This window comes from Pyxicephalus adspersus, chromosome 6 (genome assembly GCF_032062135.1).
Source record: "Pyxicephalus adspersus chromosome 6, UCB_Pads_2.0, whole genome shotgun sequence".
Classification (NCBI taxonomy): domain Eukaryota; kingdom Metazoa; phylum Chordata; class Amphibia; order Anura; family Pyxicephalidae; genus Pyxicephalus; species Pyxicephalus adspersus.
The window spans coordinates 34,468,831-34,485,321 of NC_092863.1; the positions used below are offsets into that span (position 1 = coordinate 34,468,831).

General features: G+C 38.7%; 2 protein-coding genes across 2 annotated transcripts in view; one reads left to right on the forward strand and one right to left on the reverse strand.

The window, feature by feature from the left end:
- On the reverse strand, positions 1-13,120 carry RAB2B (RAB2B, member RAS oncogene family). Its single transcript, XM_072415183.1, has 8 exons — positions 12,943-13,120; positions 10,000-10,071; positions 7,865-7,932; positions 6,640-6,722; positions 2,004-2,096; positions 1,099-1,210; positions 945-1,013; positions 1-851 (listed from the first exon to the last, which is right to left on the reverse strand). The coding sequence occupies exons 1-8, from the start codon at positions 12,986-12,988 to the stop codon at positions 750-752; spliced, it is 645 nt and encodes a 214-aa protein (XP_072271284.1). The 5' UTR covers positions 12,989-13,120; the 3' UTR covers positions 1-749.
- Positions 13,121-13,222: 102 nt separating this feature from the next.
- The window catches only part of TOX4 (TOX high mobility group box family member 4), a 14,395-nt gene continuing 11,126 nt past the window's right edge, over positions 13,223-16,491 (forward strand). Inside the window, exon 1 of the mRNA XM_072415181.1 lies at positions 13,223-13,323. Coding sequence (XP_072271282.1) covers positions 13,318-13,323 — 6 coding nt within the window. The 5' untranslated portion in view covers positions 13,223-13,317. The remainder of the gene's footprint in view (positions 13,324-16,491) is intronic.

The window sequence follows — 16,491 nt, forward strand, 5'->3', positions numbered from 1 at the left end:
ATAGGCTGAAAAAAGTAAGTATTTAATGGCAAACAAAATATTTATTATAACACAATGAATGGCACCAAAAGTTGATAATAGTAATAATAATATTAATAATAAATAATGGCATTCTCTGGTACCTAACTACAGGCAATAAAGTGCTAAAATACAATGCAAAATTTACATTAAAAATGCATAAAAAACAAAACAATTTTGAAGTTTGAAGAATAAAAAAATCCAGAAAAGAACAAAAATTGAAAATTAGTGTCTATTCAAGTACAACGACAATAAGACAACTAGCTATAGGCAATTTGAATTCTCATGCTGTGTTTCCAGTAAGTTATATGCATTTTACAGAAAAATTATCACCATGCAATGGCCTGTAGTTTAGTTAACTGGACATAAGGAAACTAGTCATTCCTATCAAACATAATAATGGCACTTAATAATCATGGTGATAAATTAGCTTTAAAATGTTACACATCAAATGGAAACACCCTGGAATGTAAACATAATTTTCTCCTTCTTCAACCGGTTTATAATGTAGCATTTATCAATCACGCAGACTACCATACTTGCTACACTTAGCAAGAAAATTAATGTTTGAAAAAAACATTATTCCCTCATGTGCATTAAAATAGCCTAAGGGGCCAAATCTTAAAATTTGAAGAGAAATACAATGGATCAAAATAGGGAAGAGATGCAAGGATATAGTGAGCCAAAGGCTGAACCCCATTATCCTCAAAGATAACCTAATATAGTGTTTCTTAACAGCATCCAGAAGACCCTCGTCCTTCTGCCTGGCTTTGTCTTGCTCCCCCAAGAGGCTCCAATAGTGTCTGCTGTGGTCCGACCTTAATACCATTAGCCTTTGGAGAAAAGACAAAAATAAAGGATACCATTATATTAGTATCATGATCAACACAATGCCATCCAAAATATGGCTTACTTTAGATCCATACCTCATTGTTTACATCGAAGAGCCCCTGCTGAATTTTCTTGTAAATTTCTTTGGCAGTACCAATAAAGGCCTTAGAAACAAAAGAAGAATTGTATGCCTAAAACCAACTTGCGTTTGTAAAATGTTCATGATTGACATCCATGTCACAATCTCACCTCCTCCACATTTGCTGCAGTTTTGGCAGACGTTTCCATAAATATCAGGCCATGCTCTCTTGCAAACGCTTCTCCTTCCTCCCTGGAGACATCTCTACGGCCCTCCAGATCACTAAGGAAGTGGGAAAAAATGTTCATATATGGAACACACTGTAAAGATTTTAGCATGTCAAGTGCATTTGGCATAAAGGTTTCATCAAATTTACTAACTTGGCTACAACTGTCCATCTAGTTCTTATTACTAGAGGGTCAATGAAGAAAAAAGACTGGCTATGCAAGTGCAATGAAGGTTTAGCAGATATTGCATCAACCCTCTGGATTTTATATTATGGGACAGGGAAGGACTACACTCTTCAGTTATGTAACAATGCATCCCTACCTCAGATTGGTGTGTGTGAAGACATATAAACACTGTGTCAGACTGTTAGGTCCCTGCATGTAGACTGATTTTGTGCACACTGCTTGAAGAGGGTTAGTCTATCAATAAATGTTAATAAGGTAGTACATGAGGGTAAGATGGCCCTACAGCCTATAACCTGTGCTCTTAAATTTTAGGAAAGAAAAGAAAAAATAGCAATCCCGAAGAAGAAATGCTACACAAGAATAAATCAAATTCATCAAAGAGCGGAGAGCCAGATTTATACTCTAAGGCTCATATGTGGCAGATTCTTCCTAAAAAGTAGAGATCCCTCCACTGGAGGGGACAGCAGAAGACTAAACTTTTTAGCACTTAGCAAGCAGAACTGTAAGCTTGGGGTTCACTAACCCTTAAATATTAACCTGATTCATGGCAGTAGTTTATATTCAAAAATTGGCCTTTTTTAAATCAGAGGTTGTTAGTAAGAAAATGAGCATGTATATATTCCTGCAATAGAAGAGAAGGAATTTAGCAACAGAAATCTCACCTTTTGTTCCCAATTAAAATGATTACCATATTGCTACTAGAGTGTTGCCGCGCATCTTCTAACCATGATGTTAAGTGACTAAATGTCTCTCGTCTGGAAAACAAATATCATTTGTGAAACAGATGTTCCCATATTTTATTCTTGTTTCTCAAGGCTTCATTAAATGAGCTTCCTCCTTAAGAAATGTAAAAATGACAGAAGGTGGTTTAAACAGATCTTATTTCAGCTTGCAAAAAAAAAAAACTGTTAAAGAGATTCTCTCACATTGCCCATAAATGACACAGTTACTTATATTCACTTTCCTAAGCTGCCACATGACACCCGGTACTTGCAATCAACATGCAAAGTTTGGACCTAAGCAACTACTTGCCAAGTTTAAACTTGGTCTTATGACAGAAAAGGTGATAACAACCCTACGTAAGCTCTGACTGGAACAATGCAGCCACATTTCATATCAAGGATATACCAACATTAGGCTCAAGTCAGTCATCTTCTATTTGATCAGAAGTAATTGACTGATATCTCATTTACTCTTGCAGACGGAAAGTCTAGTCTAACAGAGTTTTAATAAATAATGCACTCTGAGATTATTAGGAAAGGGATTACCTCCTGGTGTAATACAAAAAGTATGGCATCGCATTCTGTAAACTGGCCCTGCCTATTTATTTGCACCTGTTAGCCCAAGCAGATGATACTTTGAGCCAGGTGTTTCAGTACACATTTTCTTTTTAGATATTTCATAACTCTTTTGGTGATGAACACGTTTTTACAAAGAAGTTATTTGTAATCTGGTTAACGTGTTTATTTCATTTCAAAAACATACATGACCTCTCATGGATGGAAATTACCTGATACACCTACAAAGTTTACTATCAATATGTTCATCATTTATTAACAGGACACTGTGTAACAATGTGCAGCTCATGTATCTCACTCCAAATGAAATATAGGGTCATTAGAAAGTGCTGCCAGGTCATTGTGTGGGATGGTCAGTGACCCTGAAATTGAACTGTAATCTCAGATAAGACACATCAAGCAAGACCAGGAACTCTAAAGCTACGTACACACTTCCAATTATTATCGTTGGAAAACGAACGACGAACGTTCCTGCACGATATATACGAACGATCGTATAGCACCGATCCTGCACATAGAGTTAACGACACGATCGTTCGTAGATATTGTACACACAATAGATACGATCGTTTGAGCGATAGAGGAACTATGTGCACGACAGGAAAGTGAATGGACGTTCGTTCATCACGCATGCTCTGAACATGGACGATCAACGAACGACCGTACACACGAACGATGTTCAACGATCGTCGTCCAATCCGATCCGTCGGTCCGGTCGTTCGTTTCCAGCGACTTTCCTCGTTCGTCGGCGTCGTTGGTTACTTTTTTACGAACGATTTTTTGCCCAATCGATCGTTCGTCGTTCGATTGGAACGATAAAAATTGGAAGTGTGTACGCACCTTAAGTATTCTTTCAATCATCATTCCTTTTACTGGTACTGATTTCTGCAGTTTTCCTTCTTTCTTTTCAGTCATAAATATCTTATCTCATTATATAAGATAAGAGTACATTCTCACTGCTGTATGTAGTGACACACAATACATTTGAATTTGCTGGGCAATATCAAAAAAATGTTCATGCTGCGTTTTCCTTAATGCAGCATACTGCAAAGTAAGATAGTACAGAAGTGGTGTTTACAGGTGAAAGGGCCTGAGACACTCATTTGTTTCTCATTCTAGTTTTTAGTTATAAGAGATAGACGTATTCCTTGTTTGCTGCCAAATAAGTGTCCTTGCTAGCTGCCAAATAAGAGTCCTTGCTAACATCAGCTAACCTCAGATAATGTTGACAATTAATGAATAACAGTGTGTCTTGTATGTGTCTGAAATATGTAGCTAGGCAGTTTTGTTTTAGAACAAGTATACTAGTATTCTGTGATATTTTTGTTATGATATATAAACTAGATGTTTGTTACAATAAAGTTGAAGGTTGCTTGATACCATATGAGTGTATGCGTCATTGAGTAGTCTTCCCGGGCGCGCCTGTTCTGATACAATGAGAGACACTGGGATGGATTGAGATGAGAGAGGAATAGAGCCAAGAACCTTTCAGCTGGGGGCTCGTTGTCCTGGATAGAGCACACAGAGTTCGGTAAGTACGGGAATTCCTCCCTATCGGGTTGGGAACTTTCTCGCTTCTTTCCGAATAATTTCTGTTGCTTCTATCTTGAATCCATAAGGGGAGATAAAGACATGAAAGGTTAGATTAACTATCTTTAGGAAAGATAGGCATCGTTATAGGACTAATTGTATAAGTCCTCACATGTAGACCTGTATTCACGTCTACTAGGGATTCTTTAAGGAAGAGTCAGTATAGTGCATTTTGAATTCTTTAGGGAAGAATCATTATAGCACATTTTTGAATTGTGACGTTAAACACATCCGTTTCTCTTATGATCAGATTCACTTTTGCTGTTGTCTGCCTCAGTCTTTGTGAATATAGCAGCTGTTGTTTAAGTCACATGGTCTCGTTTTTCTTCTTTGCTTTCTCTCCTTTATTGTGTACAAGTATAAGATATATTGTTTGTATGACACAAGTGTCCGGGTGGTAAGTGTACGGACCAGGGTCATTGAAGGTTTTGTCAACAAGGTGTAAGACACACCACCTCCTCGGCTAGGTCTTATTGATCGTTGACACGAGACAGGTGAAAGCACGGTGACACCGAGTTGGGTGCCTATGTCATATTACATGCTAATTGTTGTGTAGCATGTTACGTGTTAATTGTTGTGTAGGATTATTATTAGAAAGGAGGGAGGGGGATATGGGAACGGATATTATTAGAGCTATAGTGCAATCAGGTTATAACTTACACTTATGGTCTGCCACTAGGGAGAGTCCCCGTAGGTATACTAAACCACAAAAGCTCTATAAACTAAATTTGTATGTAGTTGGACTTGATTCAGGAGTTGTTGGGCAAGCCATCGGGAAGGTTATTCCACTGTTTGAAAATTTTAGGGTTCCTCCTTGCTGTGACCTGCCGAGACAGAGTACATACTATTCTAAGATCTTTTCTCATCCTAACTAGGTAATATTATAAACCCAGAACAGGTTATGAGCCTGGGGTAGTTAGAGACACCCCTAGTGTTTTATCCTATTTAACAACACTATGAGTCCAGGACTACAGGAATGAGCCTGAAACTTTGAATAATTGAGGCTACTCCTAAGACACATAAGCTATCGGTTACTAGAACCGATAGATAAAGTGAACACTAACAGCACACAATAACTGTGTTCTCTGTCTTGGTCGGTCCCTCATAAAGGGAGGATATCTTCAAAAATGGGTCAGAATAAGACAAAAATGCCTCCCCCTGAGGTAGGAGAAACATGTAAGGATTATGTTGCTCGGGTATGTGGAACAGACTATTATCTGATAAATCCTTGGGTGGACAACATGGCAGGATGGACTGAGAGCATGGGAAGTGTAAATCCCTTCCCACGAGACGGTGCTAATGATTCATTTCATATGGACATGGTTAAGGGTTTATGTTTAGGAGATACTGAGGTATACCCATACTACGGGCCAGACCCTCAGTGGGATATGAAAGATATGAAATCAGGGGGGAAAAATTGGTTGAGATATGCACCTTACTGGTACAATAGACCAAATAAGAAGGTTAAAAAGCCAGTGAAGGAAAATCAGGAGGGAAGTAGGAAGAAACATGAATTAGAAAAGGATGTTAAAAGCTCACCCCAAAAGCCTCCCCCTCCATATTTGGGATCCTTTCCTAAGTTGTATCCCTCATTGTCTAAAGATGATCTTGATCTATTACTATGACCCCTGCTGCCGCCCCTCCACCCGTGTCATCATCATCTTTAGGACTGTAACAAGTGGTGCAGCAGGGTGGATCTATGCCGCCCCCTGATCAGAGCAGTCAGGCGGATGATGTGATACCTGAGGAGGGTGCTGGGGGGGCGGGCGGTGGTAGCTTCTTTTCAACCCCAAATACCAAAAATAGTCTTGGTCAAAGAGAATGCCCCGATGGAAACCGGGTCAGGTAAACTCCCTCCTAAATATGTTGTAAAACTACCTAAGGGACAAACACCCACCTCAGACGATGACAGTGAGTTAGAGGAATTTCTGTTTATGACTGTGGGGGATACTTTATTAAAGAAGCCTAAAGAGGTAGATGATATTAATAAGATTGTCAAACATTGTCCTAAGCCAACCTTCTCCTCCTCTGGAACATTCCACTATCTTAAAAGGGCATGTAAGGGAAGATGTATGGCACAAGAAGATATGCGTTTGATAATAGACGGCATTGTTGGGTAAAATTCTCCGTGGGATTGGAGTAAGGTTCCCTTGAACCCCCTAATTCTCCTGCTGGTAATTATAAACTGAATACTGAAGCAGGGATAGAGGAAATGTGGGATGAGGTAAGGCAGGAAATGGAATGGTGCTTTCAACGGGTGCATTGGGTAATATTCAAAATAAACTGCACATAATGCGTGTTGCCCTAAAAGTTTGGGCTAATGTAAATGAAAAAGAGCACAAACAGAATATGACCCCAAACACAGAGTAGTGCCAAAGTTACAAAGGACAGTCTCGTTGTTTTATCTTACCTAGTAATATCATATACAAGGAGTGCCCCGGCAGCACCTCTGTAATATGACCTGGTTATAGAACGGAAACTCTCCTGTCCAGCCTGAGCAAAATAAAAGATGAAATGATAAACTATAACAATCACAGCATAGTTATTATAACACAGGCAATATTTTATATTAAACAAATCCATCCTAATTTAGAGCAAGCTGGAACAGCCTGCATTAAACAGGAAATTCTACTTTGAATTGGAGCAGTAAAGAATCAAAGGATGATATATGGGCCCTGATTTATTAAAGTTCTCCAAGGCTGGAGAGAATACACTTTCATCAGTGAAGCTGGGTAATCCAGCAAACCTGTAATGGATATTCTCTCCAGCCTTGGAGAACTTTAATAAATGGGGGCCTTGAAGTGGATTTTTCTTGAAAGATCAACAGGTACTATCAGGACATTGCAGGGGGGTCAACAGACGCTCTTTTAATTAAATTGTATTTACAACCAAAACCATTTATTTTTGCCTTGCACAACGCAGAGAAGGGATTAAAAAAAACCCTCAGGACAGGATTTACTGTTTATACCCAAACTGGGAGATTTCCCCTCACTTGCTGTTTTGAAGACACAACTGGGAATTAGTGGAAATCTCTCTAAAGTAACCAACATTTTATCCCATTTAATTCTACTGGAAATAGGGGTTCCCACGATTGCTCTGTGGACAACTCAAAATGTTAAGTTTCCCCTCATATTCTATCTTGGTGACAATGGTCGCCAGGAAAAATAAAAAGGTAGAATTAAAGAGAATCCAACTCTTACCTACTTAACTTAAAACTAAACAACAAATCAAACAGAAGCTAAAATATGTCAATGCAATTCAAAAATCAATCAAACGACTTTATGAGCCTGATGCCTACTTTATTCTTCCCTAAAGGAATATATTTATTAACATGCATTAGGTTATGTGACGGACAATCATCACTTCCTGTAGTAGTGGTTTCTAAAGAAAAGGTTGGCATTTTGTTGCCTAAACTTTATATGACTTCAGGGTATAGCTTGGCAAAGCTCGGACTGGGGCATTGATAGGTCCATTTAAAAGGATATACTACTGTGGGATGAACAAAGAAAAACACATTCAAAACATAGATACCATTAAAATAAAAGTTTTCTATTCATACAAGAAATGAAACTTTTTTGGGGGTTATTTTTAGATCTTTTCTGTACATTAACCAAACAACTAGTGACTAATCTTACCGTGTCCCATATCTGCAGCTTTATGGGTTTCCCATCTATATTTATCATTCTTGCACCAAACTCAACCCCTGGAAGGAAAAAAATTACATGAGAAATATTTTAGTATGGTTAGTACCAATATATTGTTATTTTATGTTTCTCTCATGTAATAGAGGAATTACTGTTTTAATGAAAGTGTAGCCTTCTTCTTTCACAAAAACCTTCTGGGTTATTGTTTCTAGAAATAAATTGGTCCATAGGGAACCACTGGTATAGATGAGATAACAAAATGGTTTAACATTGAATTTGTTATGTATACTATACAAACGTGTGTGTGTGTGTGTGTAAAATGGCTGACCTATTTATAAATAATAATGTAGACTGTGCATTCTCTAAATACAAATCAATGTGAACTTTGAATATTACCCTTTGATAACCAAACATGTGGCCTCACTCTATGGGTACAATCTAACAAACTATTCACAAGAGCACAAGGAAGTCTGGCTAACAGTTTCAGATTTAATTATCTACTTTTTTTTTAAATAAATACACAAAACTTGGGCTGTTTTAGATAACAGGAAATTACATATAATATTTATTTTATGAAAATAATCTAAATACAGTAAACTCCCTGTTTTCTGGCACTAAAGGGATTGGTAGATTCCGGATAAATTTAGTTTTTGGTTGCTTAAGAGTTACTATTAAAAATAGGCCTAACTAATTCTGTACCCCATACTATTATTATACCACTCTGTATTGACCTGATATAATTATTGAAATACACTAATTAAAGGCATAAAACATCTGTAAATACATATTTACAGAAAGAAAGTATGGAGTAAGATTATTATCAATAAATGTGCTACTATAATAAAAACTCATAGGACACAGTATTTGTAAACTGAAATATAGGAACAGATTATTTTATTGAGGTATTGTGGCATATTATTATAATTATGGGTGTGGATCATTACTATTATAATATACAACAGCAGAATATTAGTATTATAATAGCCGCGGGATCAGATTATTCTAATTATTATAAAGAATAAAAGATGCAGATTATTATCACTGTTAGGCATTGGAGCAGATTACAATTAAGTGTAGGCACAGTTTAATATAATGAAGACACATAGGGGACATGCTATCACAAATAATTTTTGGGACAGATCCTGAATAGAAATCAATGGACTTCCCTATTTAATGTACAGCGCTGGGTAATATGTTGGCGCTATATAAATCCTGTATTTATAATTTAGGAGTTGAATGGAGGGCAGATAATTCTTTATTGTAAAGTACTTTTTACCTTATACCCTGGCAAAGTGGCACAAATTTTTTGGTCTACCAATAAAGCCTACCAAATGCAGTTTCTCTAGTGAAGTGGCAACAATGACTGACTGCTCTTGAGCTAAAAGCAGAGTTGCCACTCTCATAAAGGCTATGCCTCTTTGCACTAAAGTGGGATGATATGAATGCCATAGCAAATGTACACAAGTATATATGGTCAATCTGCACGCAGCCATTACTGCCCAATGCTTTCTGGATTGACAGCATTGTCTTCATTACTGAAAGTTGTAGTTTCTGGGAGGGGAGGTGTGAGACACAACTGAAGAAAGATTTGGATGTTAGGGAAGTGTAGGACATTTAGCTTAGCACGCCAGCCTTGCAGCACTAGGAGCCAGGTTCGAATTTCAGCCATGACATTATCTGCATGGAGTCTGCAAGTTTTCCCCATGTTTGGGGAGGTTTTCTCCGGTTTCCTCTCATATTCCAAAAACATGAATTTTTTTTAATTGACCTTAGACTGTGATAATGACATATGACTATGGTAGGGACATTAGATTGTGAGCGCCTATGAGAGACAGCTAGGAACATGACTATGGACTTTGTACAGTGCTGCATAATATATTGGCGCCATATAAATACTATATAATAATAATAATAGCTGGATTTAAGATTTGTAGAGATGGTCATACAGGACCCTGTGGATATATTTTACATATCACAGCCCCACAAGCAGTTATAAATAAGTATGAACAGTAGGACAGTAAAACATTTTGATCATTATTACGGGAAACAACAGTGATATATGTAAAATACGAATACAAAAGCTGAAAATAAATGGCATAAAATATGAAGTCTGTGAAAGCATTTACCTATAGTGAGATCATGAACAGGCTGAAACCTCTTATCTGTAAATTGAAGTAGAAGGCATGATTTTCCAACCCCTACAAATAAAAGACACAACAAATAAAATACAGATGCATAAAAAATTCACACACAGGACATATTACAAATCAGTATTAGTATCAAGACTGTAAATACAAAACAAGTTTGTGTACATGCCATCAGAACCATAAACGTTCAAAGATCGGTTACAATAAATGAAAATATCTTTGTGTGTATGGGTACAGATACATACACTTCTAATGCTTCTCCAGCAATCTATTACAGCACCAGGGATCACACACCATCTTTAAAAACATTCTGAAGTCAACCAAGCTCAGTCTATTAGTAATACATATTCCTAAAAGATAAACAGAGACCTCATTCTACATCCATACACAACAAAATTGTTAAACAATTACACTGCATCATTCCAAAATAAATTCTTGCCTGGGTATATTTAGAGCTTGAAGTTCTGACTAGCCATTTTTGCAGTCGGTTTTACTGCTCAAAATTCATCGATGTTAACATAAACCCTGCACAGATTTGTTATAGCTCACGGAAAAAGTGCTCCTCAAAGAAAGTTCAGAAGTGATGAAATATAACGAGATAACCCCTGGTAAAACTACATGCATTTAGGTCACCTAGTAAAGTAAATGTGAAAGAAGATAAAGTGCTGCCTATTCTACATGGTGGAGAAGCACTGCCTTGATCCCTGAATTATAACTCTATAAATAAAGGGAAGGCATGATTAGTACAGAATCTTAAGGGTTGTCCAGAAATGCATTGCTGAAACAAAGCTATCATGAAAGAGTCATCCTAGATGAGGTCCAATGACATCTTTTGTACAATATAGAAAGAAAAAAGGAATTCCTCAATGGCCTTCCAGTTATCAGGTAGGTGTAAGCAAAATTACAGCAGTAATATGCTTCAACTATCTGGAATATTACCCTTATTTAAACCAGAATCAAGGTATTGGCCCCAAATTATTTAAACAATCAATTCGATAAGAACAAAAAGCCACATCCCAAAAATCAAGTATTATTTTAGAAGAACAAGAACAAAGAGGTTCAGAAAAGCAGGACTTTCAAGGGCTCACTTAGGTATAAAATAAAATAAGAACATTTTATTTCAACCATTTTAAGACAATGTGTTGCAATAAAAAACAGATCAGCATTAATATAGCTATGGTCCATAAATCACAATATTATCAGTAACTCTTGAAGCAATACATCAGGAAAATCTCTCACAAATTGATTGTACAGTGGGGGGGTGTTCATTTGACGTGTTTCGCAGCAATTTTAGCTGCTTCCTCAGGAATGATTGGCAGAGATCATATATCACAATAAAGTAGGATAGCAGTTGAACCTGTAGTTTCAAGATTACACGCGACAAATGTAGCGATGGTGGGGGTGCAGGGACAGCAGGTAACTGCTGGGCTGAATAACAAAGGGGCCAATTTTTAATGCTTTTAGGGTCAGAAGTCATCCAAGTAGATGAGTAGTAAGCCCATTCAGATAAAGATGAATCCAATCAAAGAAAATAAAAAGCACAGAAAGGTAAATAATGTGGAAGCCCAAACAGGATTAGAACTGTGTCCTGAGGATTTTCTGAACCTCTCTGTTCTTGTCAAAAATTCTATTATTTAAATGTAGGTTTACTTTTCCTGCAACCTTAACAGATCGATTAGTCAGAAAGTAATAAAGTTAGAGGCATTTTCAGAAGTTCAGCAATAGGTTCTGGAGAACAGTGGAGGAGACCAATACCAATGGGTGAGATATAGACTATGGCACTGCCCTCCCGTCACTGGAGCCCCCAATGTTATAAAGGAGCCAACAACTAGAAATTCCAGGACTAAATGATCACTTGTCAGTGGAATGACACAAAGGTCCATTATATGTATGAAAAGATCACTGGTCACATTAGGAAAAACAAACATTTTCCACCAATCACATTAATCATTTTCATTAGAAGATATGTTTCTTTTTCATATACACTTACAGTGCTCAATCCAGAAATTTTTTTAAGCCGGGTGGGAAGAAATTGTAGGTGGGTGGCAGCCCCTTTATTGTGACCAAACTCTTTAGTAACCACCCAAAAACAGCCAGGTGGGTGCTGAAAAGTGCTGGGTGGTACGCCCAGCTAAAAGGGCCTGGGGAGAACCCTGACTTACTCCTTCCTGATAAAACATTATTCTACAGATCATGGCCAGAAGCAGCTTACACTCATTTGCTACACATCAAGGACACAATGAAGTTGTTTCACCCCCAAACTGCCCCTCCAGTCCACCCTGGCAGTTGCACACAATAGTGATGGCAGGAAGGATGTAGGAGGTGGGGCTTGTAAAGACAGGGCCGGGGCAATGACAGTCTATATCTGTAATGCTGGAGGCCCCTCCCTGATGATCAGAAATCCCACCCCTGACCACCAGAAGCTCCGCCCCTGCTTACTTCTATTAGGCAGACAGGAGATATTTACTAGTAATTACTTATGGTGTGGTTCAATCTTTCAGATTCACCTGGCATACACCTGACAGGTGAATGTCAGCCATGTGAATTACCAACCTGCCTGATCTCCTTTAGGAAAGGTTTGTGAAACATTAATGTACACTACAAGTTGTGGTTTCCCTGACCCCAATCATCATTATTAGGGGGGATAATGGAGCTATTAGTGATCCTCTTCCACAGCCTTCATGTAATAGCAGCCTCCATGTTTCTCTCATAACACTCTGCTTTTATTATCCATACCACCTGATTACAGAGAAATAATGACAGGCAGGAGCTATGGAGGATACGCAGACTTATTCACCCCAGGGAATCACATTCATAATAAGGGCTCTTTGTACACAATACACTACAACTTGACATCTACACAGACACATGCAGCACAACATTCCAGCAGTCATTGCCCTGAGACCCGGCAGAGCTCCGCACCTGTGTCCCCGATGATAATATATTTGAACAAGTAAGCGTACGACATGACTGAGCACACCAACACACAGATGATCACAGGGTGTAGTCTCTCTGCCCGCTGCACCTCTTCTCTATGGTGAAAGAGGAGACGATCTGGTTAGCACTCGTCCTCTTGGATGTCCCTGGAAGTCCTCATCTATTGGTTACTACACTGAACTCAGAGCTACCTCTCATTGCGTTACTATTATATCACATGACAACCGTGCGACTGTATTGGCCGAGATCTCGCAATATGTCATTATGACGTTCTGTGTTTTACCGGAAGCTGACCTTCCGCCATCTTGGTGGAGGCGGAGAAGTGTGCTTATAAAAAGGAGCTAACAGCCGGTGGTGAAGATGGAGGTGAGATTGGTTTATATTTTGATCATGGCGGGTTTTTAATGTGGCGCTTGTGGTTAATAGATGATTTGTGAAGCCGGTTGAGGCTCAGGCATTGTATTTCATTGACCGGGACGTATAGGAACTTGGTTTATCTTTGTAAAGCCGGGGGACTGATGAGCCGATTGGTGGTGTGATTTGTATTGGGTGTGATAGATGGGAGCGGAGATCTCCCAGCCAGACCTGGGAGATTCCTTCCTGCAAGTTTGTGTATTGTCCTGCAGGGGGAGGAATGACTGAATATGGAGGAAATATAAAACATGGCAGCCAGGTTATCACTTTATATAGACTGACTGCAGTATGGATTACATAGATTGCCCAATGTAACCTTCCCAGACAAAATGTCAATAAAGCTGGAAGACTGATAGCTATGCATGGTGCTTATACCTGGGCATTGGTAGAGAGCACAATGTCACCCCACCTGTCTGACAATCCATGGTAAATGATGAAACTATGGAGGAAATGTATCTATTTGACTGTGCCTGCACCCTTATCCCCCCCCGACCTGTGTCTCTACCATTCCCCCCACCCCCTGACCTTATCCCCCTATACCCTATCTGCACCCGCACCTTTATCCCCCCTGACTACCCTGAATGTTTTTGTGTATTTGTGCAAATTGTCAGATTTGTCATCAGCACTGCTTGGTTTCTCCTGTGGTGGATAGCAGACAGCTTGTATGAGAGCAGTGTGACTGATGATGTAAAAGCAATGATACTCTCTTGGGCCAGCACACTGTTTACAAACTGCACGGTGACACTTCCACTCTCAGATGGTGCCAGTGCTTGGATCCTCAGACTTCCAAATGACTGTCCTAAGCACCCTCACCTTGGTAAATATTCTAATAGTCTGCGAGCACACAGGTTCAGGAGTCCTGCCTGCAAGATGTAACCAGTGTGGCAAGGTAAGACTGTAAATTTCAGTTTTCAGGGGGGAGGTAAACCCCTTAAAGCATACCTAAACTCAGACATTTTACTTTACATAAAAGGACCCATTTATGTGAAGTAAAAATTCTGTTTTTTTAAGTGCAACACACTTTTTTTAAATAAAGGGTGCTGCACTGCCCCTAATTCTCGATCGTGAATGAATGTGAGCGCAAAGACTCCCAGGATACCTATGTCAGGCATTCCGGGAGGCCCTTGGGTGCTCCTTCTGCACATGCTCGAGCATCACGGGACATGTGCAGAAGGAGCCTTTTGGCTCAAACAGAAAAATTTGCCGATCCCATGCATGCAGAGTGACATCAGCAAATTGTTTTTATCCTACGTCACCCGATCTCGCGCCTGGGTTGGGTGACGTAGGATGAAGAACCAGGAAGAAGAGCAGAAGATGGCGTCGCCACGAGCACTGGCTCCAGGACTATGCGAGACCTGAAGCAGGACACCCCCAGAGGGATCGGACTGCACTGTGGGATTAAAGGTAAATGTATTTTTGTTTGTTTTTTGCTGTTTTCAGTTTATTTCCTCTTTATATCCCTGATTACAAATAGTTCATGAATTATTTAATATAAATCTTGTAGCTTTTTCATTAAGCTTTTCACCTACTGCACCCTGTGTTAATCAATGATTCATGCTGCTGGGTTCCTGAGTGATGGACTGCCAGTGTTTCCTATAGACATAGCAGGATTGCACCCACTTGTTCTCCTCTCCATAGAATAGATATTGGCCATTGGTGTAGCTGATTTGTGTGTCTTCAAGCCGCTTTAGTAGTGTGGAGTCTTGCTATAGTGTGTGTGTACTTATTTAGATGTATGGCTGTTGTGAGATCTAAGTTTCCTAAGAAGTTATTATTATTATTATTATTATACAGTATTTATATAGCGCCATCATATTACGCAGCGCTGTCCATAGTCGTGTCACTAATTGTCCCTCAAGAGAGCTCACAATCTAATGTCCCTACCATAGTCATATGTGATTATTATAGTCTAAGGTCAATTGTTAGGGAGAAGCCAATTAACCTAACTTCATGTTTTTGGGATGTGGGAGGAAACCGGAGTACCCGGAGGAAACCCATGCAGACACGGGGAGAACCTGCAAACTCCAAAAAAAAAAGAAAACAAAGTTGAAGCCATTATTAGGGCTCAGACTGACAAACTTGACCTGGCCTAAAAATGGTCTAATATAACGGTGGGCAGATGCCTTGTGGTAATTGCAAGCACCTTGTAGTCTGTCTGTGGTGCACCTATAATTCAAGGCCAATCCTTTTTCCAAGTGTTCAGCTTTCTATCCTATAATTCAGCCGCCAGGTGGTGGTCTTTATTGTCCATTATGGTTACAGAACAAGGGCATCTTTTCTCTTTGTAAATGATAAAACATAGACATGTTGTTTTTTTTTTTTTAATTGTAAAGGAACTTTTGAGTGAGTTTCCTACAGAGTTTTCCCAGTTTATAATGTTGATTAATTTTGGTTATGTCTCAAAATATTTTTAGTGCTTAGTTTGTACACAATAAATATTTTTATTAGTTTTTAAAATACCATTAAAGGACAATGACTATAAATAATCTTCTTAAAGCCAATGTAAAAACTTTAGGTTCAATTTCAGGCACAAAACAGATTATTCTTGGTTAACATAAGGGGCTGATACCTAATAACATCTCAAAATGCTTGTTGTACAATAGGATTCATTTACCAAAAGAGTTTAGGCTGTTCATTAGCAAAATACATTTTCACTATAAGGAATAATTTACTTGGCCTAGGTCAGGGGTCAGCAACCTTTACTATCAAAAGAGCCATTTTGCCTCCTCTTCCACTAAAGAAAAATAGTCTGGAGCCGCAAAACATAACATAAAACATAACACAGTTTATAAACTTTTAAAAGTTTTAATATTTTTTTAATTTTACCTGTTACAAGTGTGCATGTGTAGGCCTACTTTGAAATAAATTAAACACTGAACTATGCCCCTAGAAGCCTCCAGCTTCTAACGTATCCTCCTGTTACATTAGAAGCTGGAGGCTTCTAACGTAACAGGGTAGATTTTTTTTGATGGGCAGAGTTCTTTATGTTCTGACGATGCCTTAGCGATGACATTTTAAGGGGTGTTAGCCACAGGTGTCCCTCATTTGCAGCTTTAATTTTGTTCACCTGTACCCCCCAATCTTGAGTAATTGGGGTTCAGATGTTAGATGCTTCCAGCA